Here is a 26,688-nt window from a genome sequence, read left to right as displayed (position 1 = left end):
TTGGCTGCACAGACACTGCCATCGTCATGTTCCTGTGATTCCCTGACAGGACTTTATGAGCGGACCTCCTTTTCTGGGTAGGCAGAGGTGGTCGGGTTATAACTGGGTCATAGGGTGCCAGAGCTGGGGGCGGGGGGTGGGGCCTGGCACAGACTGAAGATCACCGGTGCACAGCCCTGCTGGAGGCTATCACCTGAGTCAACAACCTTCCCCGACGGAAGGCACTGCACAAACTCCTCACGGAGGGGTGGATCAGACATGCAGCAGCGGGCAGACACATTTCCTCGCTTCTTCATCTTTTTTTTTTTTTTTTTTTTTTTTTTTTTTTTATCCCATTCCCCCACCCCCTCCCCTCTGAAGTCTTCAGTTTGTTTCTCATAGTCCATAGTCTCTCATGTTTCATTCCCCCCTCTGATTACCCCCCTTTTCTTTATCCCTTTCTTCCCCTACCGATCCTCCTAGTTCTTATGTTCCATAGATGAGAGAAATCATATGATAATTGTCTTTCTCTGCTTGGACTTATTTCACTTAGCATTATCTCCTCCAGTGCCGTCCATGTTGCAGCAAATGTTGAGAATTCGTTCTTTCTGATCCTCGCTTCTTCATCTTGTCTCTGGTTGTCTTCAGCTCCAGCAGGAGCCTTAGAAAGGTTTTGTTCCAGCGTCCGCTGAAAATACAACCTGCAGTCCCTCAGTCAACATCCATCAGGGAAGTCACACGGAAACACTGCTCCAATTCACTCTTGCTGGTGGGTTTCCAAGGGTAAAATAATACAGTCCGCGTCTTTTCAGTCATGAGGAAACCATTGTCACTGAATCTCCCGGGGATGCTTCCTACATCTAACCAAACAAAGGGAGCGACGGCAGAGGTTTCCAGATCAAAAGCAAATGTGTCACCTTGCTGAGAGATGATGGCCTGAAAGAAAAAGATAGATTAAGTGAACCACGAGGGGAGACCTATCTCTCCCAGCCACAGTGCCCGTCAGAGCATTAACGTGGGCCAACAAGGAGCGCAGCTCCTACAGCTTTGGCTCTGCCCCTGCCAAAGTCTTACATGCCACGCACTGCGTCAGACACTAAAACATACGTGGAAATTTATTTAAGGCTATGGGAAATTACCAAATTGTAATCTCCAGCCAAGTACAGAAATATGTCGTCTCCAATTATTAAGGAGAACATTTCACAAGAAGCTCACAGCTTTATATCTTTTACAGTTTTTCTCAGGGGACTGGGAGAGGACCATTTTGGCATAAGGGCTGGGAAGTTTCAATGACTTTCTCAGGATACATGTGGCGCTAGCACCGCCATGGAGCTTGTCTTCTGGAAAGATCCAGCAATCTAGACAGCCACCTGCCAGGCATTTACAAAAGCTCTACCGTTAGAGCTTTCTCTCTTTTGTCACAGAGTACCACAAAGTCACATTATTAGCACTTTTAACACGTGCAAATCACACACAATAACAGCAGAGGAAAGTGCAATTTAAGCCCTGTCATTCACTAGCCGACTAGCACACACGAAAGCGAGGCGAGCCTGGGTTGTGCCCCAGACGGTAGGGGTTTGTGAGGGTCTCTCGGTGTGAGCCTGCCACTGAGAGTGATCTGGTATTTAGAGCCGTGCCTTTGACATGAAACATGCCCACTCGACAAGCAGACGCACCACACCGTAGCTCTGACGTCGGACGTGGGGTGGGGCATAAAGAATTTCAAGGCGCAATTTTGACTCTCTGTGATTTTGGCCTTACATATCATGCAGGGTTTGGAGTTATAAACAAGAAAACAGACCTTTGTCTTAGGTATGTCTGGGAGTTTCAGAGATTCAGGTCTGAAGCTAGATGTTACATTCTCAAATCCTGCCGCCTGGCTGTTTGGTGAAGACCCTGGGGCGGGCACGGGCGTGCACTTCACAGGCTGGCTTGGCCCCAGCCAGCCTGTAAGGCTGCCAGGGAGGCTGCAGCTACCGTTGCTCCAAGGCCAAAGCTGGAAGGACAATGGTGCCTGCTCCCTCTTGTTGCCTTCTTCCGATCTGAAGTCTCATCTCTATATATGACCGCAGACCCCAGGGTCAAGCTTGTAGCCTGGCTTCAGGGAGGTATGGCAAACAACTTCCCGGCATCCCACCGGGGAGTGCACACCCACGTGCCTCGCCTATGGGAAGCCTGAAGTAAATGTTAACTATTATTACTACTATTATATCCTTTCAGAAGGGCAAGTCTCACTGAAATCCCAACTTGTCCCAAGGTCATGAAGGCCTGGTTTAGCAAAGAGAAGAAGAATTCAAAATCCTAAGTCTGGAGACTGCAAATGTATCTGCGACATAGTTTTTTGGTTTTATTGTTGTTTTTCTGGAAAGAAGCTGTGTGAATGTACACCGTTCCCGTCACAGCTGCTCTGCGTCAGTTGCCATGGATGACTTACATTTCATTATATGAACATTTCACTATTAATTAGAAAGTTATGTTTTCATTTCAAGGACTGAGTTTAATATGATTATTTCTAAGTAATTGCAAAAAAAACCCAAACAAACCAAAAAACCAAAACCCTGTCACTTAAGCCATTTTCAATGAAGTACAGGCCTAAAACAAATTTAACCTTCACTAAACATAGAGAATAAAGCTTTCTAGAGAAACATCCAATCACCATGTGTAGGGGAAAGAGTAGGAAGGGTTTTCAATCACCTAGACAGATTCCACATTCTCCAGCTGCACAATTTTTATAACAACACATTCTGGTCATCCCATTTTTTTCTTGGCAATTATAGATTTGGTGATTAAACTACTTTGAAACAATAAATCAAAGAGAATAGAGGGAAAATTTTTAAAATGCATCAACTTTCCTTAACCCTCCATGTCAGAGTGCTTCTGCCGGGGCTTGCTGGTCGTCCCTCTACACAGCTCTGCTCGCTTGCCAGGATGGCAGGTGACACTTCAGGGATGAAGCAGGAAAGCCCAGGGACAGAGCCCAGAAGGCACTGCGGGAGCAGTCAGTGGTGACGGCTCCTGCTGCCTCTTCCTGCTCTGCTCCAGCCCACTATGGAGGGCTCAAGGGGTAGCAGGAGTGGCAGGAACCCTAAACTCTGACAAATGCTGAATTAGAAAAAAAAATCATTTGGTCTTTGCTTCTAGTGGGAAGAGACTAACATTCCCCAGGTCTCAGGTCAACTCAGGACCAAGGAGAAATTCTGCAAAATGCAGGATGCCATGTGCTTGCCCCAGAAGCAGGGCAGCTCTGCAAGGCCACAGGGGCCCCAGGCCCCTGGTACTCACAGTAACGTGTGCCTTGTGGAGTCCCACGCTCTCACTCAGGGAAGACAGGAAGTGATAGTTGGCTGGGCTCACAAGTTGGCTGTCAGTTGAAAGGTAAAAGGAAACCACGCAGCTCTGCCGTGTACAATTCCCACAATTCTTCAAAAACACAGGCACCGACTCCTTATAGAGGAGAACGGCCGTCCCTGCTTTCAGGACAAAACGCTCGGTCTCAGAGGAGCACAGGGGCTCCAGGGAACTCCACGTGTGGACTCTCACCTGGGGGAAACAAGACAGAGCAAAAACAAACATTCTTGGTCACTTTTTTTTTGGAGAATAATAGATGAAAGTCAGAGCAGCAGAACTAGTTAAGAGCCTACGAACCCTGGGTTGAACCACAGCCCCACTAAGTACTAGAGCTTGTAATAGAGCAAGTTACTCCACTCTTCAAAGACTCTGTTTCTTCACATGTAAAATGAGGGTAAGAACAGCACCAACTTCACTGGCTGATGTGAGAATTAAATAAAATCATCAATGGTAGACACAGGACCAGGTGCACTGTCATTATTCCGTAACCGTGACCTATTTGCAGTGTCCTCCAACCTCAGCCACCAGAGACTCTGTGAGTTTCTACCCTCTCTTTTTGCCTAGCATCGTTTTAAATGCAGGTGTAGTCTTCCATATACATTCGGAATGCTTTTACAGATTTTCACTTTAACAAACCATTTTTAAGGATTTCTTTCCGTCAAGTTTAGGCTATTTCCAGATTCTTGTGATGATATAACTTTATATTGTAGTGGCACTTTGCAGTTTATAATTTGTTTTTATCTAATTATTTTATTCACTGCCCGCTGAAATCCTTCAAGACAGGCTGATGAGTGAAGACATGATATTCACAGATGAGGAAACTGAATCACCAAGGCCTTAAGCCTTAAGGTCGCGGGATAAATGACAGAGTTTAACCCTGAAGGTACAGGTATTCTGAGTCCAAGGACAGCCCATTTTCTGCGACAGGCACTAGACATATTTCAATACAAATTAACTTCTCTTCTCTTTTTCCCAGAAGGAATATAACCAATAACTAAAGAAATGATCAAAAACGCTCCCTCTGCCTTAGAGAGAAAAAAAAACTCCAAGCAACTTACAGTGAGCTTCACCTCACAGTCAGAGCGAAGGTCTGACACACCATAGATGAAAAACACGTCTTGATCCTCGAAACCCACCGGCAACAGCGGAGCGAAGAAATGCCGAGCAAAGTAATGAAGCATTTTCCACTTTCCACCATACTCTAAAAATAGGCAAGTTAAGAGATGGGGAGGGTCAAGCAGTCAGGGTCACCTCGCCCATGGTCTAGCTATGTCCAACTTGTCATGATTCTAGGGACCAAGCACAGCAGGGAGATTCAAGGGGGCACGAACCCACGTACGCTGAGGCCTCGCGGCATTCCGGTCTCTACCTCGTGGCGTCCTCACCTCTGGGTGAGGCGGGCATTCACATCCACTTGACAATGAGGCAAGGGAGGCTCAGGCAGTAAATCAAACATGCCACAGGCAGTACTCTTGAGCCCAGACCTGACTCCTAGGCAGCACTTTCTCAACATAATTCTGCTTTCTGGGGCTCAATGTACCAATACTCCTTTTGACTACATACACATGAAGAAGGAAATCGGTAGCACGGTGGTAAAAATGTTACATACATTAGTAACTGTAAGAAAATATTACAATTGTATAAGATATTATAAATATTTGTTTATAAGAGTTAGAGGGAGGGGCGCCTGGGCAGTTCAATTGGTTAAGTAACTGGCTCTTGATTTTGGCCAAGGTCATGATCTCAGGGTCTCCATGCTCAGCAGCTCAGCGCAGAATCTGCTGGAGATTCTCTCCTTCTCTTTCCCTCTGCCCCTCCCCCCTGTTCACATCCACTCTCTCAAATAAATAAAATCTTTCAAAAATTAAAAAAAGTAAGACTTATGGGGAAGATAGTTAATAATATTGTAATAACTTTGTATGGTGACAGGTGGTAACTACACTTATTATGGTGAGCATTTTGCAATGTATAGAAATGTCGAATCACTGTATGGTACACCTAAAAAATACATAAACAAAACACTTGGGGAAAAAAACAATTTAAAAAGTGACAGAGTTATTTAGAACTCAAAGTCTCCTTCCTTTTCCCATAAGCACAAAAGCCTCTGAGCGAAATAAAACAACCATTATCACAAATGCTGCTGGCAAGTGCAGACTCGAGGAGAACATCCAAACAGATGACAATTAATGACAGTTGCTCAGATACAATTAGAAGCTTTCGGGAACCTATGAATTCTGTGCCCTGTTGGCATGTCTATTATGCTAAACCCCCAAACTAAAAAACATGTCAACGTGCCTCTATTTCAAAAAGCTCTTTCCCACAAAGCACTGCATCACTGAACAACTTCCAGAGAGATGGTGGGAAGGGAGAGAGCGGGCAGGAGGGGGCCGAGGGTGTGGTGGTGGTGGGGGTGTCATGTCCAGAATCCACAGTGCAAGCCGCTCAGATGGAGAAATGTGAAGTTCAGATAGAACCAATTTCTTCAGGGTTTCCAAAATTTGAACTCTCAGCAGTTCAACTGCAACTCTTTATATTTCCCCTTAAAAACAACGAGCAGGGAGGGGTGGAGAGACCTTTCGTATTAGATCTACAAAATGAACTCAAACTTACAAAGTTGACCTTGAACAGCATGGGGTTAGGGCACCAAGCCCTGCAGAGTCAAAAACCCACATTTAAGTTTTGACTCCCCCAGAACTTAATTACTAATAGCTTAGTGTTGACCGAGCCTTACCAATAACATAAATGGTCAATGAACACATATTTTGTATGTTATATGTATTATATACTGTATCCCTACAATAAAGCAAGCTGAGAAAAGAAAATGTTACTAAGTCAGAAGAAAGACAAAATACATTTACAGTACTGTACTGTCTTTACCTAAAAAATCTGCATCTCCGAGGACCTGCACAGTTCAACCTCCTGTTGTTCCAACATCAACCATATTTGGAAAGTTCTCTCATAAATGGAAGTTGGCTCAGACCTAAGGTGACTTACAGACTCTCCCGTGTGATATCCATTACAGAAGGGACTTCACATGCACGGTTCCAGCTTCATGGTCACACAAAGAACACAGGAGGACAGCAATTGAAGCACAAGGTCTCACTGGGACACACACTAGTTACTCATCAGTGACAAAGTACGGCTACCAATAGAACAGCCTGCATAGTCACCTAAAGATGCTATGTGATTTCTGGCTTTTCCATTAGCTCTGTACCTGCCCAAGTTTATAAGCCAAGCAAAATAAAATGCTCAGGTGGATTTCTGTATTTGCAAAATAACTAAAAATGAGACTAATTTTCTAAAGGAAATATATAATAATCTATAGATTCCAAGCAGCTATGATCCCTTTAAAGGATCGCCATGCAGATGATAGGAGGTGACACATACCTTCTCCCACCCCCACTGGCACACACTAAAAGCACCAGATTCGTTAAACCAACGAAGCAGAGTTAAACAGAGGCTATGAGGCTGCCCAGAGCAGGAGCAGACAGACATAGAGTACCTTATCACACCTCCTCCCTGGCACCTGTTTTCTGTAACAGGTGCAAGAAGATGGCGACCCTCTCCACGGAGGCATCATCCTGCAAGACTTTAAAAAATGAATTCTTGCTCTGCCATCATACTCCTGTTCCTGGGTTAACTCACCCTTTCTAAAGAACTCATTAAAATAATCTGCAATACAATCATTTAAGGGAAAATTAACTAAGACTGGGCTCTCCCAGTTCTCGAACCAAACACTGCTTCGGGAGTCCACGACCTCATCCACATACGAGAAGGCAGGCGCAGGGTCCAAGTGTCTCTGAACAATATCTCTTTGTCCAGTTTTAAGCATCCCAGAAAGGCTACTCTCCCCAGTCTATCCCTGGTTCTCATCCAATACTCGTTAATTTGGTTGGTGTTGATAAAGAGTTTGGTGGGAGAAACTTGGTCGAAACACCAATTTACCGCAAGAGGTGATTCAGAGCACTAAGCAAAGCGCGTGGGTACGGGGCTCCTTCGGCTTTGCTTTCACAGCTAGTATAAGAACCTCACCAGCAAAGGGGCTTTTTTACTGTACGGCCCTGCCTCATTTTTGGCCCCAAATTCTTGTGTACATTATTAACTGAACTTTGCTTCAAACCACCGCTAGTGAACACCAAAGATTATTACTCTTTAATTTTTAAAAATAGAATAATTCAAACTGTGGGCACGTCAGTCATCTGCCTGTTGTCAACCTAACAGGTGCAACTGATAAGCCTTCCTACGTGGATTTCTGACCCCACCAGGTATCCCCCAAGAGACAAATACGGCAAGAATAAAGATGACCTTATGGACCTAGAGGGGAATCCGGGGAAAAGGACATGTTAACACAGTTGCGCCAGGCTTCCACTAGGTTGAGTTCTTCTAAATAGTGGAAGAGAGGCTTAAGTAATTGCTTCTTTTAACCTGGACCAAATTCCTCCTAATTAAATTCAAAATTTTAAACGATAATTATAAGACACGTGGCTGAGATCTTCATGCATAAACCTACCCCCTTCATTAGCTGGCTTTTGTGGCTCTGCACAGCCCAGAAGTCAGACAAGGCTGCCTGGAAGGCTCCCAGAGAGACCAGGAAGGTGGGCGGGGCGGCCGCAGTCCATAGGCAGCGTGTGGGAGGAGCCGCCCCTGCACTGCGGTGGGGGGGTGGTCTACTCGGATTCATCTGACCTCTCTGGAGCCGGGCTTTCTCCGCGCCTCTCCGCACAGGAGTTGCTTTCTCTCACAGATATGGGGAATGCCGCAGCACTTACCTAGAGACGCCCAGGAGGGAGCCTGCCAGATGTCATTCAGCTGCCAATACAGCGCTCCCATGGTGTAGCCTTGCCCATCCACTATCTCACTGCGGCTGCGGCGGTAGAATTCGGTCTCTGTTTTGACACACTGGGCCTGCATCACCTGATTCAGGGGAAAACATCGAAGCACAAGTATTATTGTTCGGCGTAAGTGTCTAGATCTGAGAAAACTGCAGGCTCGAGGGTGTTTTTTTGAAGCAGGTTGAATAAATGAGGGAATCTGATTAGCATTATGTCTACCATTATTATACTAGCTCTGTAACTAGCCCCTCAGTAGGGCAGAAGGGTTGCCTATAACAGCTGATTGGTTTGGGAGTCTTAGTGTCCCTGTTTATTATAACAATGGGTGATGGAGGAAATGGGATGGTATGAAAGGTTCCTTGCTAATGATAGTGTAGGCAATGACGGAAAACAGACTATTATTCCAGAGTAAATGGTATATGTAGTCAAACGCTAAATTTTTTTTGCAGTGATGGATTTTACAAATATATTCATAGCTACTAAAGAAAAAAGTTTTACTAGAAAAAAATTCTACAGGAAAAATAACTTCACTATGAGTCTGATACTGTTCAATCCCTAACCCCTTTTTTCTATTCAAACAATTGTTCTTATATCATGACTTTTGATAATGTAAAATTTCTTATGAATGTAATTCCTTCATTATAGCAGAACAGAAGGTAAATTGCAGCAACGAGACACGTGAATATAGTTGCTGTTGAAGAGGCACTAAAGAACTTCATGCAGGACTCTTAGTTATTGGCAACATCACTGAAAAATCACCCTTTCATTGCTGCTGTTATCACATACTTTCTTAAAAGACTTTATTTTATTTTAGAGAGTGCGAGCCAGAGGGAGGGGCGGAGGGAGGGAGAGAGTCCCAAGCAGACTCTGCACTGAGTGCAGAGCCCAACGCAGGGCTCGATCCCAGCACCCTGAGATCACGACCGGAGCTGAAACCAAGCGCGGGAAGCCCAACCAACTCCACCACCCAGGCTCCCCTGTTACCCACGCTTTTAACTTAGAGCTACAGCAGGGGAGGCTCATGAGTGAGAGGCTCTCAGGCTCACTTGGAGAGGTCACCAAGGAGAACCTGCAGAGATGGTCAGAGCTGTAAGGACTCCTCCTTAGAGCAGGGCCTGGATTTTCACAGAGGAAGGAAAAGAAGGATGCAGATAAGGTTTTCTAGAAGACAAAGCCCAGATGCTTTTCTAAAAGCTGAAAGAGCTCACATAAAGGGAAAACCTTGAAATAGAGTTAAGCTGGCTAGTGAGAAAGTCATAGGTGAACGTACGACTTACATGAGGCGGTGTCATAAAATTCCAAAAGGGTGAAGCAAGAAAAAATCATGGTCATTCAATACAGATTTAATAAGCACCTACAGTGTGTGTTACATGCTGGTAATGGTCCAGCCTCTCCCAGCAAAAAAGATACAAACCCACCCTCATGGAGCTTATTGGCTTGTGTAGAGGACAGGACTTAATCAAAGAATCACGAAAATAAATGTAAACTTTAAACAGTAATAAGTGCTAAGAAGGAGAGGTGAGCAGTGTTAGGAGTGCGGATAGTAGAGGAAATAGGCCTAGCTGAGGAACGGCGATTGGCCTCAAAGAAGAGGAAAGAGAAAAACAGAAAGGGCAGAACCCGGCACTTGGAGAGGACATGTGTGTTAAGCAGAGAATGCACAGGCCAAGAACTGAGAGGCCAAGGCGGCCTGAACACAGAGAGCCAGGAGCAAAGGGAGGGAGGGAGCCAGTGAGAGGGAAGGAGGCCAGTGAGATGCAGGGACCAGACCTGGGAAGGTTTTGGTGTGTGTCCTAGAGGCAACTGGAAGTCACAGAAAGTTTTTAAGCTCAACAGGTGAAGGGACCAGATTTGCATTCCCAAAGAACATGCTGCTGACCAAAAGGAGAGACGGAGGCTCTGGGGTGGGGGTGGGGGCTACAGTGGATTTAGGGCGACCATTCAGAAAGCTATGAAAACCATGCCAGCAAGAGATGATATCAGTTGTGAGCAGATAAAGAAATGTCCTCATTCAGGAACCAGACCACTGGGACCGCAGCGATGAGAGCAGCGAATACACTCTAAAGAAAGCACAGATCTCGCAGACGGAGCGGCAACAGTGCCAACTGAAAATGACCACAGGATGCAATCTGTATGTGTTAGTCCAACACTACGTGAGAGGAGATGAAATAGAAAAACAGACCTATGAGATTTGATCCATCAGTCAAGCCAATCTGCAGTTATACTCAGAAATCTCCAGCCAAGTTCCTTGTAAAAAAACCAATCTTGTCCAAACTTAAAAAAAAAGAGAGAGAGAGAGAGAGAAAGAGAGATTTATCTATTTCTAGGCCTGGATAGGCGGGCACAGAGAAATTCAGTCCCTTTGTAAGCATTCACATATGTTGAGTTATGGTACAAAATCAGTGTTGTGGAACAACTTCTTGAAAATTCAGTGAAGATGACGCAGCCCCAAGTGGAAATCTCAGTAGACACAGATTTGAGGGCAGCATCATCCAAGCCCACTAGAGATCTTTACCTTCCATCAGCATGGAAAGTAGCCTTTATAGTTGTTTAAAAGATTTGATCTCCGAACTCACTTATATAGCCCTGGGCCTCCATATAATACCCCCATCAACCAAGCTAAATTTGGCCTATGGGCACAAGATCAAGCCAGCCACAGTCTCTGCCTCCACATCACAAACACCCAAGACCCTGAACAAGAAGAAATCTCAGTTCTCATCCAGAGATTCCTGAAAAACAGCCACTGCTTTATAGACTGTGTGTGGAGTGATCATGAGAGGAGAAGCTGAGGCAGTCCTCATCAGACTGGTGAGTAACAACAGGAGGAGAGGGATTCTAGTCACCAGACAGTACAGAAGCTGCTGGTCCAGCCCTGACAGGCCAAGCATGGGCATCGAACAGCAATCACCGTGGACAATCCACTTTGGGTGCCAGCCCACAATTCGGGAACTCCCAGTACCTGAAGTACCCCGAAGTCTGGGCCATTCCTGACATACCAAAGAAGCCAAAGAACCTGCAACACTCTGTTATTACCCCAGAGACTTGGTTCACTGTCAACTCATGAGTGGTATGGAAGGAGGGGTGTCATTCATGAAGTTTTGGACAGGAAGCACTTCCCTTGGGTCCACATTTATAAAGCAGGGTAAACAGAAAAAAAGTAAAAACAGAATTCTGAGGTGGGAACAAAATATCAGTGTATACCAGAGTAGGAAATTAAATTATCTCTTTCAGGCAAAAATGAAAACTTCTAGGACAAAGCCATAACCTATTAAATAGTCATGCTTGTGCTTAGCTGGATCTAATCCAGAGGACAACTAGATATTTTACTGATGGCCTTGATAGAGGTGACCTGCATTTTCTTTTTCTTCATGTAAGCTTTTCAGGGGAAAAAAAAATCTCATAAGTATCAAATTATTTACATTGCTCCAAATTCTTTTCCAATCTGTGTGAACATATATTGTAGCATATACATTTAGTGTTCCATTCTCACTGAGTTTTCACGTGTACATTCCCATGCCCTGGCACTTGCTAGCATCTCTGTGCTTTAAATGGTTATACGGTTATACCACAGTGTGGCTCCTCATTCTCCAATTATTAGGCATTTGAATGGTTTCCAGTTTTTTCTTTCAACGCAAGAGCTAAGAACATTTTATGTTCTTGTGTTGCTTCTTTTGGTAATAATAGATGACAAATGTTAAACTCCTTGCTGCATATTGCTATATTAGGCTCCAGTCAAGAGGCTGCTATCCACTGGTGGCCTCCAGGCTGAACGCTGCCCCACACAGATTTTAACTGGCCCACAGAGGTGGGTGTTTTTTGCTTTTTGTTTTTGTTTTTTTTGAGGTGGGTGTTTTTTTGTTTCTTGTTTGGATATTGTTTAATTCTTAAGTCCCAGCCTACATGTTCCGTTTTGTCACAATTCTCAATAATCATACTCCTATCTATTTAAATTACCCTTCCTAGTCCCCACAAACCTTTGAGTTTTCAGTCTGTATTTCAGTTTTGAGAACTACTTGCAAGATATCTTTATTTTTTTATATCTATTCTAACAATCTCTGTAATTTATCTTTTCTGGTTTAATAAACATTAATAATCTTTTAGAATTTTTAAAACTTAAAAAAAATTTTTTTTTTACATGCATGCAGGATTCCTACCCCTTGCTAGAAATGAAAGGAAAAGGACACTAGGCAAGCCCTAACTAGTAGCCTATCGTAGCTGAACTTAGTGTGAAGGAGGATAATCAAGACTCTTGAGTGCTCCAGGCTCTAGAACAGCGCAGCACACTCCACGGACAGATGGTGCCACGCCAATACCATGGACCTGGGTTTACCCAAACCAGGAGGTGCCAGTTAGGGCTAATGAATTACGCCTTTGTTCATAAAAATGCAGAAGGCCACTGCCCACTTTAATTCTTAAAGGGATGTTGTACAATCCCACTTCCCTGGAAAATCTCTGGAACTGCCTCTTTCCCTTTAAAAATCATACCTGTATTTATACACTCATGCATCCTTCCCTAAAGAGGACAATCTTACATATAAGAAGGATAAATGCTTAGTCATTTCCTAGGCTACTCAGTCCCACTGTTAGCAGACAAATCTTATTTTAGTTTCAAAAAATCTGTTTTCAGCAGCTTGCTTGATTACTAAACTTACGAAATCAGTCTCCTTGGAGAAACAGATGGTAGGGTAAAAAGAAATTGAACCAGGACACCAAGGCCTAGGCTCCAATTCCAGCTTTAGCACTGTGATGGAGATTGCTAGCTGTTTACAAAAGCCCATTATCCCTGTCCTCCAGAGTGACAGAGCTATGGGTGGGCTCCATTCTCCAGAATCATACCCCTTACCCTTGGAACTAGGGGTAGCCATGTGACTAAGCCTTCCTGACAGAATGTAATTTAAATTCTTCATTTACTTAAAATTATCCTGACGATAAGAATCTTCCAGTAAAGCCATGTTTCAACTGATATAATTCATACCATACAATTCACCCTTGTAGCTCCCAATTTGTTGGCTTTTAGTATAATCACAGGTTGTGCACTCTCACTGCTACCTAATTCCAGAATGTTATCACCCCAAAAGGTAACACCATATTGTACTGGTTAATAGCAACTCCTTGTTCTTCCCTCTCCTCTGCATCTGGAAACCACTTATCTACTTTCTGTCTCTTTGGATTTGCCTATTGTGGACATTTCATGTGAGTGGAATGATACAATATATGGCCTTTGTGACTGGCTTCCTTTACTTAGCATAGTTTTCAAGGTGCATTCACGTTGTGGTGTGCATTCATATTCCATTCCTTTTTATTGCTGAATAGTATTTCATTGTATAGGTATGCCACATTTTGTTTATCCATTCATGAGCTGATAAACATTTAGATTATTTTAACTTGTTGGCTATGAAAAATGCTATGAACATTTGTGCACAAGTTTCTGTGTGAACACAGGTTTTCAATATTCTCAGATATATATCTAAAAGTAGAATTTTGGGGTTCTATGGTAACTCTACGTTTAACCTTTTGAGAAACTGACTTTTCTACAGCAGTTGCACCATTTTACGTTCCCACTGGCAAGATACAAGGGTTCCAATTTCTCTACATCCTTACTGTGATGGTTAACTTTATGTGTGAACTTGATGGGGCTAAGGGATGCCCAAATGGCTGGTAAAATTATTTCTGAGTGTGTCTGTCAGGATGTTTCTGGTGATTCAGCAGACTAAGTAAAGAAGATCCACCCTCATCAGTGTGGGTGGGCATTATCTAATCAGTTGAGGGCTTGAATAGAACAAAAAGGCAGAGCAAGGCAATTTCTCTCTCTCTTCTTGAGCTGGGACACCCATCTTCTCCTGCCCTCAGACAATGGAGCTCCTAGTTCTAAGGCCTTTGGACTCCAGGACTTACACCAGTGGTCCTTCAGTTCTCAGGCCTTTAAAATCAAATTGTTTTACACCACTGGCTCTTCTGGTTTTCCATCCTGTAGATGGTAGATTATAGGACTTCTCAGGCTCCATAACCATGTGAGCCAATTCCTATAATAAATCTTATATGTGTCTGTATATATAGTCTATTGGTTCTGTTTCTCTGGAGAACCCTGACCAATACACTTATCAATACTTCTTTTCTTCTCTTTTATTCTAGATATTCCACTAGGTGTAGGTAGTATCTCTTTGTGGGTTTTGATCTGCATTTCCCTAGTGACTAATGATGTTAAGGATATTTGCATGGTACTTACCGGTCATTTTCTTCGGAGAAATGTTTATTCAAATCTTTGGGCTCTTTTTTAATTAGGGTATCTTTTTCATTATTGAATTGTAAGAGTTTTTAAATACATTATGGATGTTAGATCCTTCTCATATATATGACTCAAAAATTCTCCCCCATCCTGTGGATTATCTTTTCATTTTTGTGATACATTGGCCTCTGACACACAAAGTTTCTAATTTTGATGAAATTCAATTTATGTATTTTTTCATTGGTTGCTTGTGCATTAGGTGTCATATCTAAGGAACTGTTGCCAAATCAAAATTCACAAAGTTTAGACCTATGTTTTCTCCTAAGAGTTTTATGACTTAAGCACTTACATTTAGATCTTTGATTCATTTTAAGTTAATTCTTGTATACAGTGTGAAGTAAGAATCCAAATTCATTTTTTTTAAACATGTGGATATCCATTTGTTCCAGCACCATTTGTTCAAAACACTTTTTTCCCCCATTCTATTGTCTTGGCACCCTTGTAGAAAATCAGTTGACCATAGACTTATGTGTTTATTTCTGGACTCCCAATTCTATTCAATCAATCTGTATGTTGGGTCTTAGGTCAAACCACACTATCTTGTACTTAAGTTTTGAAAGTAGGATGTGTGACATTTCTAAATTTGTTTTCTCCAGATATTTTGACTATTCTGGGTGCCTTGCATTTCTGTATGAATTTTAGGGTCATTTTTGCCATTTCTCTGAAAATGGTAGTAGGAATTTTGATAGGGATTATGTTGAATTTGTGAATCACTTTGGGGAGTCCTGCCATCTTAACAATATTAAGTCTTCCAATCCATGTCTTTCCATTTCTTTAATTCCCCCCAATAATATTTTGTAATTTTCACAGTGCAAGTACTGCATTTCTTTGGTTAAATATATTCCAAAATATTTTATTCTTTTTGATACTATTGTAAATGTTATTATTTAGTTTCATTTTCAAATTGCTCATGCTAAGAATACAGCTGATATTTGTATATTGATTTTATATCCTACAAAGTTGCTGGATTAACTTATTAGCTCTCACAGATTTTTTAGGTGGATTTTTAAAGCTTTTCTATATATAAGATCATGCCATCTGCAGACAGAGATAGTGTTATTTCTTCCTTTCCAATCTGGATGCCTTTTATTTGATTTCCTTGCCTGTATTCACTAGAATCTCCAGTACAGTGTTGAATAGAAGTGGTGAGAACAGGCATCCTTGTCTTGTTCCTGATCTTAGGGAGAGAACTTTCTGTCTTTCACTATTATTCAGTGTGATATTAGCTGTAGGTTCTTCATAGGTGCTCTTATCAGATTGATGAACTCCCTTTTGTCCTAGCTTGTTGAAAATTTTTTTTCACAAAAGGGTATTGTATTTTGTCTAATGTTTTTCCGTCATCTATTGAAATGATGATGTAGCTATTTTCCCTTTACTCTATTAATATGGTGTATTACATTGATTGACTTTCATATGGTTGAACCAATCTTACATCCTGGGATAAATCCCACTTGATTATAGTTTATAAACCTTTTTATATGCTGCTGGGTTTGGACTGTTAGTATTTTGTTGAAGATTTCTTTCTGTTTACATTCATAGAAGATATTAGCCCTGGTGTGTGATTCTTACGTGTCTTTGTCTGATTTTAGTATCAGAATAAAAATGGTTTCACAGAATGAGTTAGGAAGTGTTTTCCCCTCTTCTGTTTTTTGAGAAGAATTTGTGAAAGATGGTGTTAATTCTTCTTTAAAATATTTTTTAGAATTCATTAGTGAAGCCATCTTTGTAGAAGACAATTCTTTGATTAGTAACTCAATCTCTTTAGTTGTGATAGATCTTTTTAGATTTTCTATTTCTTCTTGAGTCAATTTTCATTGTCTGTGTCTTTCTATGAATTTGCCATTTCATCTAGGTTAAATGACTTACAGTCATATAATTATTTACAGTATTCTCTAATCACCCTTTTTATTTATTTAAGGTCAACAGTAGTGTTCCCTCTTTCATTCCTGATTTAGTAATTGGAATCTTCTCTCTTTTTTTTTTCTTGGCCAGTCTAGTTACAGTTTTTTCAATTTTGTTGATCATTTCAAAGAACTAACTTTTTGGTTTTGTTGATTTTCTCCATTATTCCAATAAGGCCTCTTTTATGTGTCAAATTTCTGATGTCTGCTTTACTTAAGTGCTGCAAATTGAAGTTAAAATTCAACCAAACACCTCAGTAGTTATACAATTTCCCTTATCTCAATTGCGAAAGGATATACTATTGTAGTTTAAAAGGCAGAAACTTGCTCCATTCGTTTCCTGAGAACTTGGGAAAAATAACCTTTCTGAGCCTGTTTACTCAAATACAAAATGAAAACAGTAACAGATGTCTGGAGATGTTGTTAGAATTACATGAGAAGATATAAAATGCATCTCATGGCTCAGGGCCAGGCATCTGGTAGACACCCAAAGAATGCTGTCTGCTTGAATGCTAAATTACATGTTGCATATAAATATAATATATTAGTAATGTAATGTACTCTATTAATCATTCCCCTCCTTTACTCACCCCATTCACCTTAAAAGCTCAGCATAGCCTGGATCTTCTATCAAATCTCAGTGCTGCTTACCAAACAAATAACCATTCCAAGGTAGCAAGTATCATGAACACCTGGGTCTACAACATAGTCTGTGGGTTTTTTTGTTCTTGTGATCAAGTTACATGCAACACAGGAAGATGAAATGGACTCCTAAAGAATATGAATCTCTTAAGGACATCCCTAAGCATCTACACTCATTACATGCTTAATAAATATGTGAAGAATAAATGAAGGCACTAGAGGGAGCTATAAGCTAAGGGGTTAGTAAAGGCTGTCAATAGCCCAGCTACCTCTCTAAGCGGCTGGTAAAGAGCCCATACTGGCAGAGCAAATTGATCAAGTTTAGATTATCAAGTTCAGACAGTCCTCAAACTAAGCAGTGAGCCTGTACAACATAGCTTAAGAGAGTGTGCCTAGCTAAGAAAGCTATTTGGAATACAATACAACATAACAGGATAAGGTAGGAAAATGAAAGGTGAGGCAAGATTGCTTTGGAATATTAGAATAATTAAAGTTTTGGGGTTTTTAAAAAGATTTTTATTTATTTATTTATTTGACAGAAAGAGAGACAGCCAGCGAGAGAGGGAACACAAGCAGGGGGAGTGGGAGAGGAAGAAGCAGGCTCCCAGCGGAACAAGGAGCCTGATGCGGGGCTCGATCCCATAAAGCTGGGATCACGCCCTGAGCTGGAGGCAGACACTTAACGACTGAACCACCCAGGCGCCCCTGGAATATTAGAATAATTAAAGAAGTAAAAACCGAGAAGGATCCTTTGCTGCTGTAAGATAGGGAGAAGACAGGAAAAAATATAAATGTGAAGAAACATACTGCACAGCTTCCTCAGCCAAGATTTTTCTGAAAGTTGCAAAAAATTGCTTTATAGAACGTCTTACAAAGTAGTACACAAGCAAGTACTCTGTTCTTCAGAATAGTAGGGCAGACGATGAGAAAAAGAAGAGACAGTGGAAGCAGGAACAGAAAAAATGGACCAAAGAAAGGTTTTTATTTCTAATGCACATGTCAAAGATGATTGTTCTAAAATCAAAGTAGCAAGGCGGAAAAGAATGTTTTACTCTAACATTTCCTGTCTATTTCAGTAAAGAAAATTCAACCCTAAAAACAAACAAAACAAATCATAATTCTGATTTTTTTTTTCCATCTCAGATCCCATCTAGCACGTCAGAAAGTTCTAAGGTAGAACTAACACAATCCAATTCCAAGCCAATGCCTGATAGGACGCCAGTGCTAAATTATCAGGTGAAAGCCATCACCAACAAAAACCAGCAACAGATAACTCCACTTGTACATCCAAGTCCTAACTACGTTACTGATGCTAATGAGTTCAGAAATTATTTTTTTCAGTTCTCTGAATGTGGTTTTGAGGAAATAGAATAAAGTAACAGTAATAAAATGAACAGCTGGGAGGAAGACAGCCAGCATGAAAAACAACAGCTGAAAAGTTTCCTGCGTGTGCACACACACACGAATAAGGATCATCCTATTTCATATATCAAAACTGAGACCCTTTTATAGAATATTGGCTATGAAAAGCTAATAATAATGAACTTCAACACTTTAAAAGGGACAGATCTCAACTTTTTATCTTCCAACTTGTGTTCTGTGAGGTAAGTTCATAAATTACACATCACACTGGCAACACTTCCCTAACTGATAAGCTTATGGTTAAAACATTAAAATTTTCTTTATTAGTTTATCACCTTCTAAAAAAGAGTATTCTTTTGGCTTACAGTTTTCTGCCAGCTTCCATCCAGATTTTTTGTTTTTATATAGGAGAAAACTGATGAGAGTAGGCATGAGTTTAGATTGAAATTGGTATATTTTTAGGTGCTGAGATGTAAAAATTAAAATGTGATCATGTTTAACAAAAACTTCGAGTCTATTTCAGATCAACTCATATGATTGGGATTAGGCTCCTGGCTTCTCTCTCTGAACTTGAAACAAGTGTGGCAAAAACATCAGATAAATAAGCAGTGGCTTTAATATAGTCTTAGGCATGTATGTAGTTCACAGGTTCATGAAATAAAATTGGCAAATAAAGAGAGTAAATGGAAAAATTAAGAAGAAAATATTACCTAAAATTCAGCTTGATAGTGTCTTACAAAGTTAAACATAAATTTACCATATACCTCAGCAATTTCACGCACGTATTTCAACTCAAAGGAAATGAAGGTATGTGCACAAAGATTTGTATGCTAATATTCATAGTATTATTCATAATAGTCAAAAATTGGTAATAATCCAAATGTGCACCAACAATGAATGGATATATAAAATATGGTATATCCATTACAACAGAATACTATTTAGTAAGAAAGAGGAATGAAGTACAGTTATACGCTACAGCATGGAAGAACTTCAAAAACATTATGCTAGGTGAAAGAAGCCAGATGCAAAACATCACACATTGTATGAGTCCAGTTATATGAAATGCTGAGAAAAGTAAAATCTATACAGACAGAAAGCAGATTAATGTTTGCCTGGGGCTGAAGGTGAGAAAGGAGAGTAACTGCAAACAGGCGCATGGGATCTTTGGGGGATGTCAGAAACATTCTAAAATTGGATTATGATCACGGTTGCATGACTCAATAAATATTCTAAGAACCACTTAATTGTGCACTTAAAATGAGTGAATTTTATGGTATGTCAATTATATCTCAATAAGCTGTTTTAAAAATAATCCAGGTGCACTTGGGTGGCTTGGATGGTTAAGCATCTGCCTTTGGCTCAGGTAATGATCTCCGGGTCCTGGGACAGAGCTCCATGTTGGGCTCCCAGCTCAGCGGGGAGTCTGCTTTTCCCTCTCTCTATGCCTCTCCCTTTGCTTGTGCTCTCACTGTCTCTCTGTCTCTCTCAAATGAATAAATAAAACCTTAAAAAAAAATAATCCAGTAAGGTGCATAAGGTAACACGGAGAGATCTTCAGTGTACACCTCAGTGAATTTTATCATTTGTATACACCCATGTAACCAGCACCCATATCTAGATATAAAGCTTTTTTAGCACTCCAGAGAATTTCCTTATACCCATGTCTAACCATAATTCACTATCCCCTCCACAAGAGTGGTTACCACTAATTTGCTCTCCATCATCTTGATTCATTTTGTCTATAACTAAAACTTCAATGTTTCTTTTACTCAACATAATGTTTGTGAGATTTATCCAAGGTAATGCTGATATCAGTAGTTCATTCTTTTGTATTGCTATGAAATATTCCATTACATAAATATACCACAGCTTATAAATTCTTCTGTTAAAGAACAACTAGGCTGTTTCCAGTTTGGGGCTATTATGAATAAAGCTGGTATGAACATTATTTTAGATGTCTGTTGGCAGACATATGCACTCATTTTTCTTGGGTACATAACTTGGAGTAGAAATGCTGATTCAAAGAGGAAGCAAATGTTTAGCTTGGTTAGAAACTGCCATAAGATTTTCCAAAGTGGTTAAACAAATTTCTATTCCTACTAACAATGTCTACAAGTTCCAGCTGTCGCACATCCTCACCAACAGTTGGCACTGTCAATCTATGTAATTTTAGCCATTGTGCTAAAATGACATTGTGTACCTTGTAGTGTAGGGGTACGATTTTAGTATGATTTTAATTTGCATTTCCTTGACTGAAAATGAAATTGAACACATTTTCACATATTTACTAAACCCTGGATATCTTCTTTGCTGAAGTGCCTGTTCAAGGTTTTTGTCCATTTTTTAATAGGTTATATCCTTTTCTTATTACTTTATAGAAGTTCTTTATTTTGAATACAAATCTTTTATCAGATATATGTATTGCAGATACTGTTGCCCAATCTGTGGCTTGTCTTTTCTCTCTCTTAATGGTGTCTTAATTCACAAAAGTCCATAATTTTATTTTTTTTTAATTTTTTTTAAAGATTTTATTTATTTATTTATTTGACAGAGATAGAGACAGCCAGCGAGAGAGGGAACACAAGAAGGGGAGTGGGAGAGGAAGAAGCAGGCTCATAGCGGAGGAGCCTGATGTGGGGCTCGATCCCATAACGCCGGGATCACGCCCTGAGCCGAAGGCAGACGCTTAACCGCTGTGCCACCTAGGTGCCCCTACAAAAGTCCATAATTTTAATGAAGTCCAATTTATCATTATTTTCTTTCATAGTTTGTGTTTTTTTATGTCCTGTTTAAGAAATCTTTGCCAAGGTTATGAAAATGTTACCTTTCACAGTTGATTCCTTGATCACTGATCAAATTATTTTTTGTATATGGAGTCAAAGTTCATTCATTTTCCTATAAAGATACCCACTTGATACCGTACTGTCCATTGGTAAAACTATCCTTTCCCACAGGATTGCAGGGGCATCATGGCCATCAATCAAGTGACTATATTATACATAAGGCTGTTTTTGGACTCTTTTGTGTTCCATTGTTCCATTTTATCCTTGGGGAAAGCTATTGTCTTAATTACGGACACTTCATAGAGATCATGAGCTAGGGAACACTTTAATGCACAATTTGTTGTAGAACACTGTGAGATGTTTGTTCTTTGTAAGAGGGACAAATGCCAAAAATGAACTATTTCAAGTATTACCTGTCATCATTTATCTATTTTGAAGAAGATAAACTCCTCAGTCAGTGAAATAAAAACCTGAATATTTTTTCACTACATAAGGTTTATGATCCCTTATGTTAACTGCAGGAACCTGTTGAGCTTCAGAATGAAAATGCTTACCTGAGTAAGGTAAATGGTATCTTTGAATGTCTGTAATGGATCTGTGCTTTCCGGGAATTTGAAGTGAAATCCAATCTGATGCAGCATTTCATTATTACCATTTGCATGATGTTGTCGATGAAGTGAAAATTTGCTGTTGTAAGACCAGTCCTCTTGAGATGAAACCTTTCGAGTAAAGAATAAGAGGTACAAATTGGAAAGTCAGGGGTGAAACTACTTTTCCACACACTTCTGACAAGCTCAAAAAGTACTCTGCATACGGGAAAGAGCTCAAGGTTTGCTCTGCAACTCTAATTTTGCAGATGGTAGATGTTTTTGCCATCATACTTGTTATTGGTGAAAAAGTAGCCCTGTGCAAAGCTGAATCACAAAACCAGGATTTGGCAACTATCCCTTCCCTTTCTCACACCTAGAAAGTTACACTTTGGCATTTCTATCAAAAGTCTTATCTTCTTAAAACATTATTCCTGTTTTTAGAGAGCATTCATCGTGCTTATTTTTAAATGTCATTTTATCTGTTCAAGTAAATAAACTGTCAAAAAAGGATAATGGGGGGCGCCTGGGTGGCACAGCAGTTAAGCGTCTGCCTTCGGCTCAGGGCGTGATCCCGGCGTTATGGGATCGAGCCCCACATCAGGCTCCTCCGCTATGAGCCTGCTTCTTCCTCTCCTGCTCCCCCTGCTTGTGTTCCCTCTCTTTCTGGCTGTCTCTATCCCTGTCGAATAAGTAAATAAAATCTTAAAAAAAAAAAAAAAAAGGATAATGGACTGAAATCAGTATTCTGTTAAAACTGTAAATTCTTTAACAGGAATAAAATATGACTATTAAGACAGTAAATGCTTAGCACTTGCTCATTTGTTTCTCAATTACTACTAAATATATTTGATATATACAGACATTTAATTTTGATATAGTTGAAGACACAAACCAAACAATGATACTCCTTTCCCTAATAGTAACTTTTCTTAAAGCCAGGCACAATTTATGCGATCTTTCTGTCATCTCTTTGAGAAGCTATCATCAGGTTAAAGCAAAAAAAAAACAAAAACAAATACACCCATACGTTAGTAGTGTACCTTTTACAGAAAAATAGACAATGATTCTGGCTTCTAGGCCTATGATTTAATGCCCTGTTAGCATTTGAGAAAGATATAAGACAACTGCTGTCTATACCTGAAAACATCAGTTTAATCCAGGTTATAAAAAGACTTTGAAAAACAGTCTAGGGGCGCCTGGGTGGCACAGCGGTTAAGCGTCTGCCTTCGGCTCAGGGCGTGATCCCGGCGTTATGGGATAGCCCCACATCAGGCTCCTCCGCTATGAGCCTGCTTCTTCCTCTCCCACTCCCCCTGCTTGTGTTCCCTCTCTAGCTGGCTGTCTCTATCTCTGTCAAATAAATAAATAAAATCTTTAAAAAATAAAAAAAATTAAAAAAAAAACAGTCTACCCCACCCTCAAAAATCCCTGAAAATTAAAAATATTATTCCCTGTTCATAAACTATGACTTATAATTCCCTATACTCATGCAATGCACAGACAAATCACCTTAAAAGGAAAAAATTATTCTTCAGGAATTTATACTAACACATAAGTAGTGTACATTACCCATGTTTGATGTGGAAGTTTTTCCAAATTATATGTATTTTCCAAAACTGTTATCACCAGACAGTTTAGAGAACACTAATTACTTCAATTACTTATTTAAAAGAGGTCTTAGTATTTACAGTCATTTTGTACACATTGGAGATGTACACACCTTAACTAACAGGCTTCCCTTCCTTCAATGCTTCCTCCTTTTTAAAGCCTGAAACACATCTTTAGGCTTCTCAGCCCTGATCGGTAATGATATGAATGCATCCCATAACTGGTAAAACCTGCCCTTCTGTTCTGTGGAAAGCTTTCTAACTTCTGATAGCCATGGTTTGAGAGTCTTATAAATTTCAGCTGTAACAATGTTATCTGAAGGAATCAGAAAGTTCCAGATAAGGCTCTAATTGTTTTAAGAATATTACACCTCACTTAATCCTCAGGTCAACTCTACAAGCTGGTATTATTATCACTCTATTTTAGAGATGAGGCACAGAAAGATTCAGTAATTTGTCTAAGATCCTAAGCTAGTTGGCACAGTCTAGCTCCAGCCTCTAGTTCTCTAAACCTAGATGCCTCTGAAGAAAATAAAACTTTCATACAAATCCTATGGCTAGAATGGACTGTATTAACAATAATAATAGCTTACATTTTATGGTTGTCGCTGTGTGTCAAGAACTGTGCTAAGTGCTTCAGTGTGCAAATTAACTTAATCTTTACACACCACATGCACACATGCATACCTGTATGTACACACACACACACACACACACACACACACACACTCTTTCTCTCCATCTCTCTCTCCCTCCCCACCCCAGAGGTATTTTACTACTACCAAACCCAATTTACAGATGAGGACACCAAAATTCAAAAAGATTAAATGATTTGTCCAAGGCAATAGAGTTAGTGTATGGCAGTTCTAGTATTAAAATCCAGATCTGTTTATTCCATAGCCCAAGCTTTTAATTACTGGGCAATATTGATAATGGACTATTGAAAATATGATTATTTTATAAAGAAGTAATGCATCCCAAACTAGAAAGGGACATTTAAATATTTTTTTGTTAAATACATGAAAAAAAAATACTCTAACTAAAAACCTAAGTTTTATGTAAAGTTATTCTTTTGGTTTCTTTTATTTTCCCGATTACCTAGTTCAAATCCTCAACTAAGCAATGTAGCTCAAAAAAGAGGTAATGGTTAAATCAAGGTTCATAATGAACAGAACTTAGAGAACTTAGCTTCACCTTCCCCTATTTTATTTTATTTTATTTTATTTTTTATTTTTTATTTTTTTAGATTTTATTTAATTGACAGAGATAGAGACAGCCAGCGAGAGAGGGAACACAAGCAGGCGGAGTGGGAGAAGAAGAAGCAGGCTCACAGCGGAGGAGCCTGATGTGGGGCTCGATCCCAGAACGCCAGGATCACACCCTGAGCCGAAGGCAGATGCTTAACCGCTGTGCTACCCAGGCGCCCCCACCTTCCCCTATTTTAAAACACAGTGTTTGGTATCTTTGAACATCATCAGGCTTTTCACAAAAACATGGCAATTGCATTATTGTCAGAAGGTAAACAGAAATGCTAATCGATTTAAGAAAAAGGTTTAGCAATTTGTAACACTCACCCTCCAGAAATGTAGTGAAATGAAAATGGTTCAGCTTCTGGTGTTAGATAATAAGTCTGAATCCAGACAATGCTACTTGCTATCTGGGGTAATGATGGCATTCTCACTGTCTAGTACCTTGATTTCCTTCCAGACTTCAGTCAAAGGGTTGGGGGAGGGAGTAGATTATTGTTAAATGAAACGACGGGTCTCTGGTAAAGAGCATCTGCTCAGTAAATATTTTTGCTTCTTTCATTCCTTCCCTCCAATTCTAACACCTGTTCCCACCTGAGTCAGGATACTTAATTCCATCCTCCTTCATTCTGAAACAATAGTATTCCTAAAAAAATCACCTCATAACATGGGAGTAATAAAAAAAAGGAGGGGGGCTAGATCTAAGGTTATGACATTACTTATTAAAGTTAAAAATACAGGGGCGCCTGGGTGGCTCAGTGGTTAAGCATCTGCCTTTGGCTCAGGTCATGATCCCAGGGTCCTGGGATCAAGTCCCATGTCAGGCTCCCTGCTCAGCAGGGAGTCTGCTTCTCCCTTTCCCTCTGACCCTGCTCATGCTCCCTCTCTCTTTCACTCTCCCAAAACTAAAAATACAAAATAACTGCATTGTGTGGAAGCAAATATAGTTGGGTTCAGGTGGTAAAATTGAGGAAGATTTTGAAATTGTCTTAAAATTTTTTTGTGGTTACTTTACACAAGTAATAGAGGAGGAAACAAAAACTACAAGTACATGATTATCTTTTGTAACTTTTTTTAAAGTTCTTATTTATTTATTTTAAGAGAGGGAGAGTGCACACACATATGAGTGGGGTAGGGGAAGAGGGAGACAGAGAGAGAATTTCAAGCAGACTCTGTGCTGAGCGCAGAGCCCAATGCAGGGCTGGAGCCCATGACCTGAGATCATGACCTGAGATCATGACCTGAGCCGAAATCAAGAGTTGGACACTTAATTGAGCCACGCAGGTCCCCCCAGGTACATGATTATTTCAATAGATGCAGAAAAAGAGCATCTGACAAAATCCAACACCCTTTTATGATACAAGCACTCAACCAACTAGGATAAAAGGGAATTTCCTCAACCTGATAAAAGGCATCTATGAAAACCCTACAGTTAACATCTTACTAAGTAAAGCAATGAAACAAAGATGTCTGTTCTCACCATTTCTATTCTACATTGTACTGGAGGTTCTAGCCAGGGCAATTAGCCAAGAAAAGTTAATAGAAGGCATCCATATTGAAAAGGAAGCAGTAGAACCGATTCTATCTGCAGCGGCCATGCTCTTAAATATAGAAAAATATAAAGGATTCACAAAAACTATGAAAGCTAACAAGTTCTGCAAGGTTGCAGAATATATGTTCGATCTGCAAAAATCAACTGTCTCTTTATGTACTAGTAAGGAACAATGTGAAAATAAATTAAGAAAGTAATTCCATTTACAAAAGACTTAGGAATAAATTTAACCAAAGAAGTATAAACCTCATACAATGAAACTACAAAATAGTGAAAGAAGATATCACATGTTCATGGATCAGGACATTTTGTATTGTTAACATGGCAATACTTTGCAAACTAATCTACTGATTCAACACAATCCCCATCAAAATCCAAGTGGACTTTTTTGCAGAAACTGGCAAGGTGATCCTAAAATCGATATGTAAATGGAAGGCACCCAGAACCGTCAAAACAATCTCGAAAAGAAGAACAAAGTTGGTGGACTCACACTTCCTGCTTTCGAAACTAACCACAAAGCTAAAGTAATGATGACCATGCATACTGGCATAAAATA

At 40.2% G+C, this 26,688-nt stretch overlaps 1 protein-coding gene across 5 annotated transcripts in view; it reads right to left on the bottom strand.

Moving 5' to 3' along the window:
• Window positions 1–465: 465 nt before the first annotated feature.
• Window positions 466–26,688, bottom strand: part of MANBA (mannosidase beta) — a 112,940-nt gene continuing 86,717 nt past the window's right edge. For all 5 annotated transcript variants that reach the window (XM_002916498.4, XM_034671444.1, XM_019796686.2 and 2 more), the window contains 5 exons: window positions 21,691–21,855; window positions 8,097–8,241; window positions 4,386–4,528; window positions 3,262–3,519; window positions 466–915 (listed from right to left, as the gene is read on the bottom strand). In XM_002916498.4, coding sequence (XP_002916544.1) covers window positions 691–915; window positions 3,262–3,519; window positions 4,386–4,528; window positions 8,097–8,241; window positions 21,691–21,855 — 936 coding nt within the window. In that variant the 3' untranslated portion in view covers window positions 466–690. The remainder of the gene's footprint in view (window positions 916–3,261; window positions 3,520–4,385; window positions 4,529–8,096; window positions 8,242–21,690; window positions 21,856–26,688) is intronic.

The sequence above is a fragment of the Ailuropoda melanoleuca genome, chromosome 11 (assembly GCF_002007445.2).
Source record: "Ailuropoda melanoleuca isolate Jingjing chromosome 11, ASM200744v2, whole genome shotgun sequence".
Taxonomy (NCBI): Eukaryota; Metazoa; Chordata; class Mammalia; order Carnivora; family Ursidae; genus Ailuropoda; species Ailuropoda melanoleuca.
This window is presented reverse-complemented; position numbering and strand designations above follow the sequence as displayed.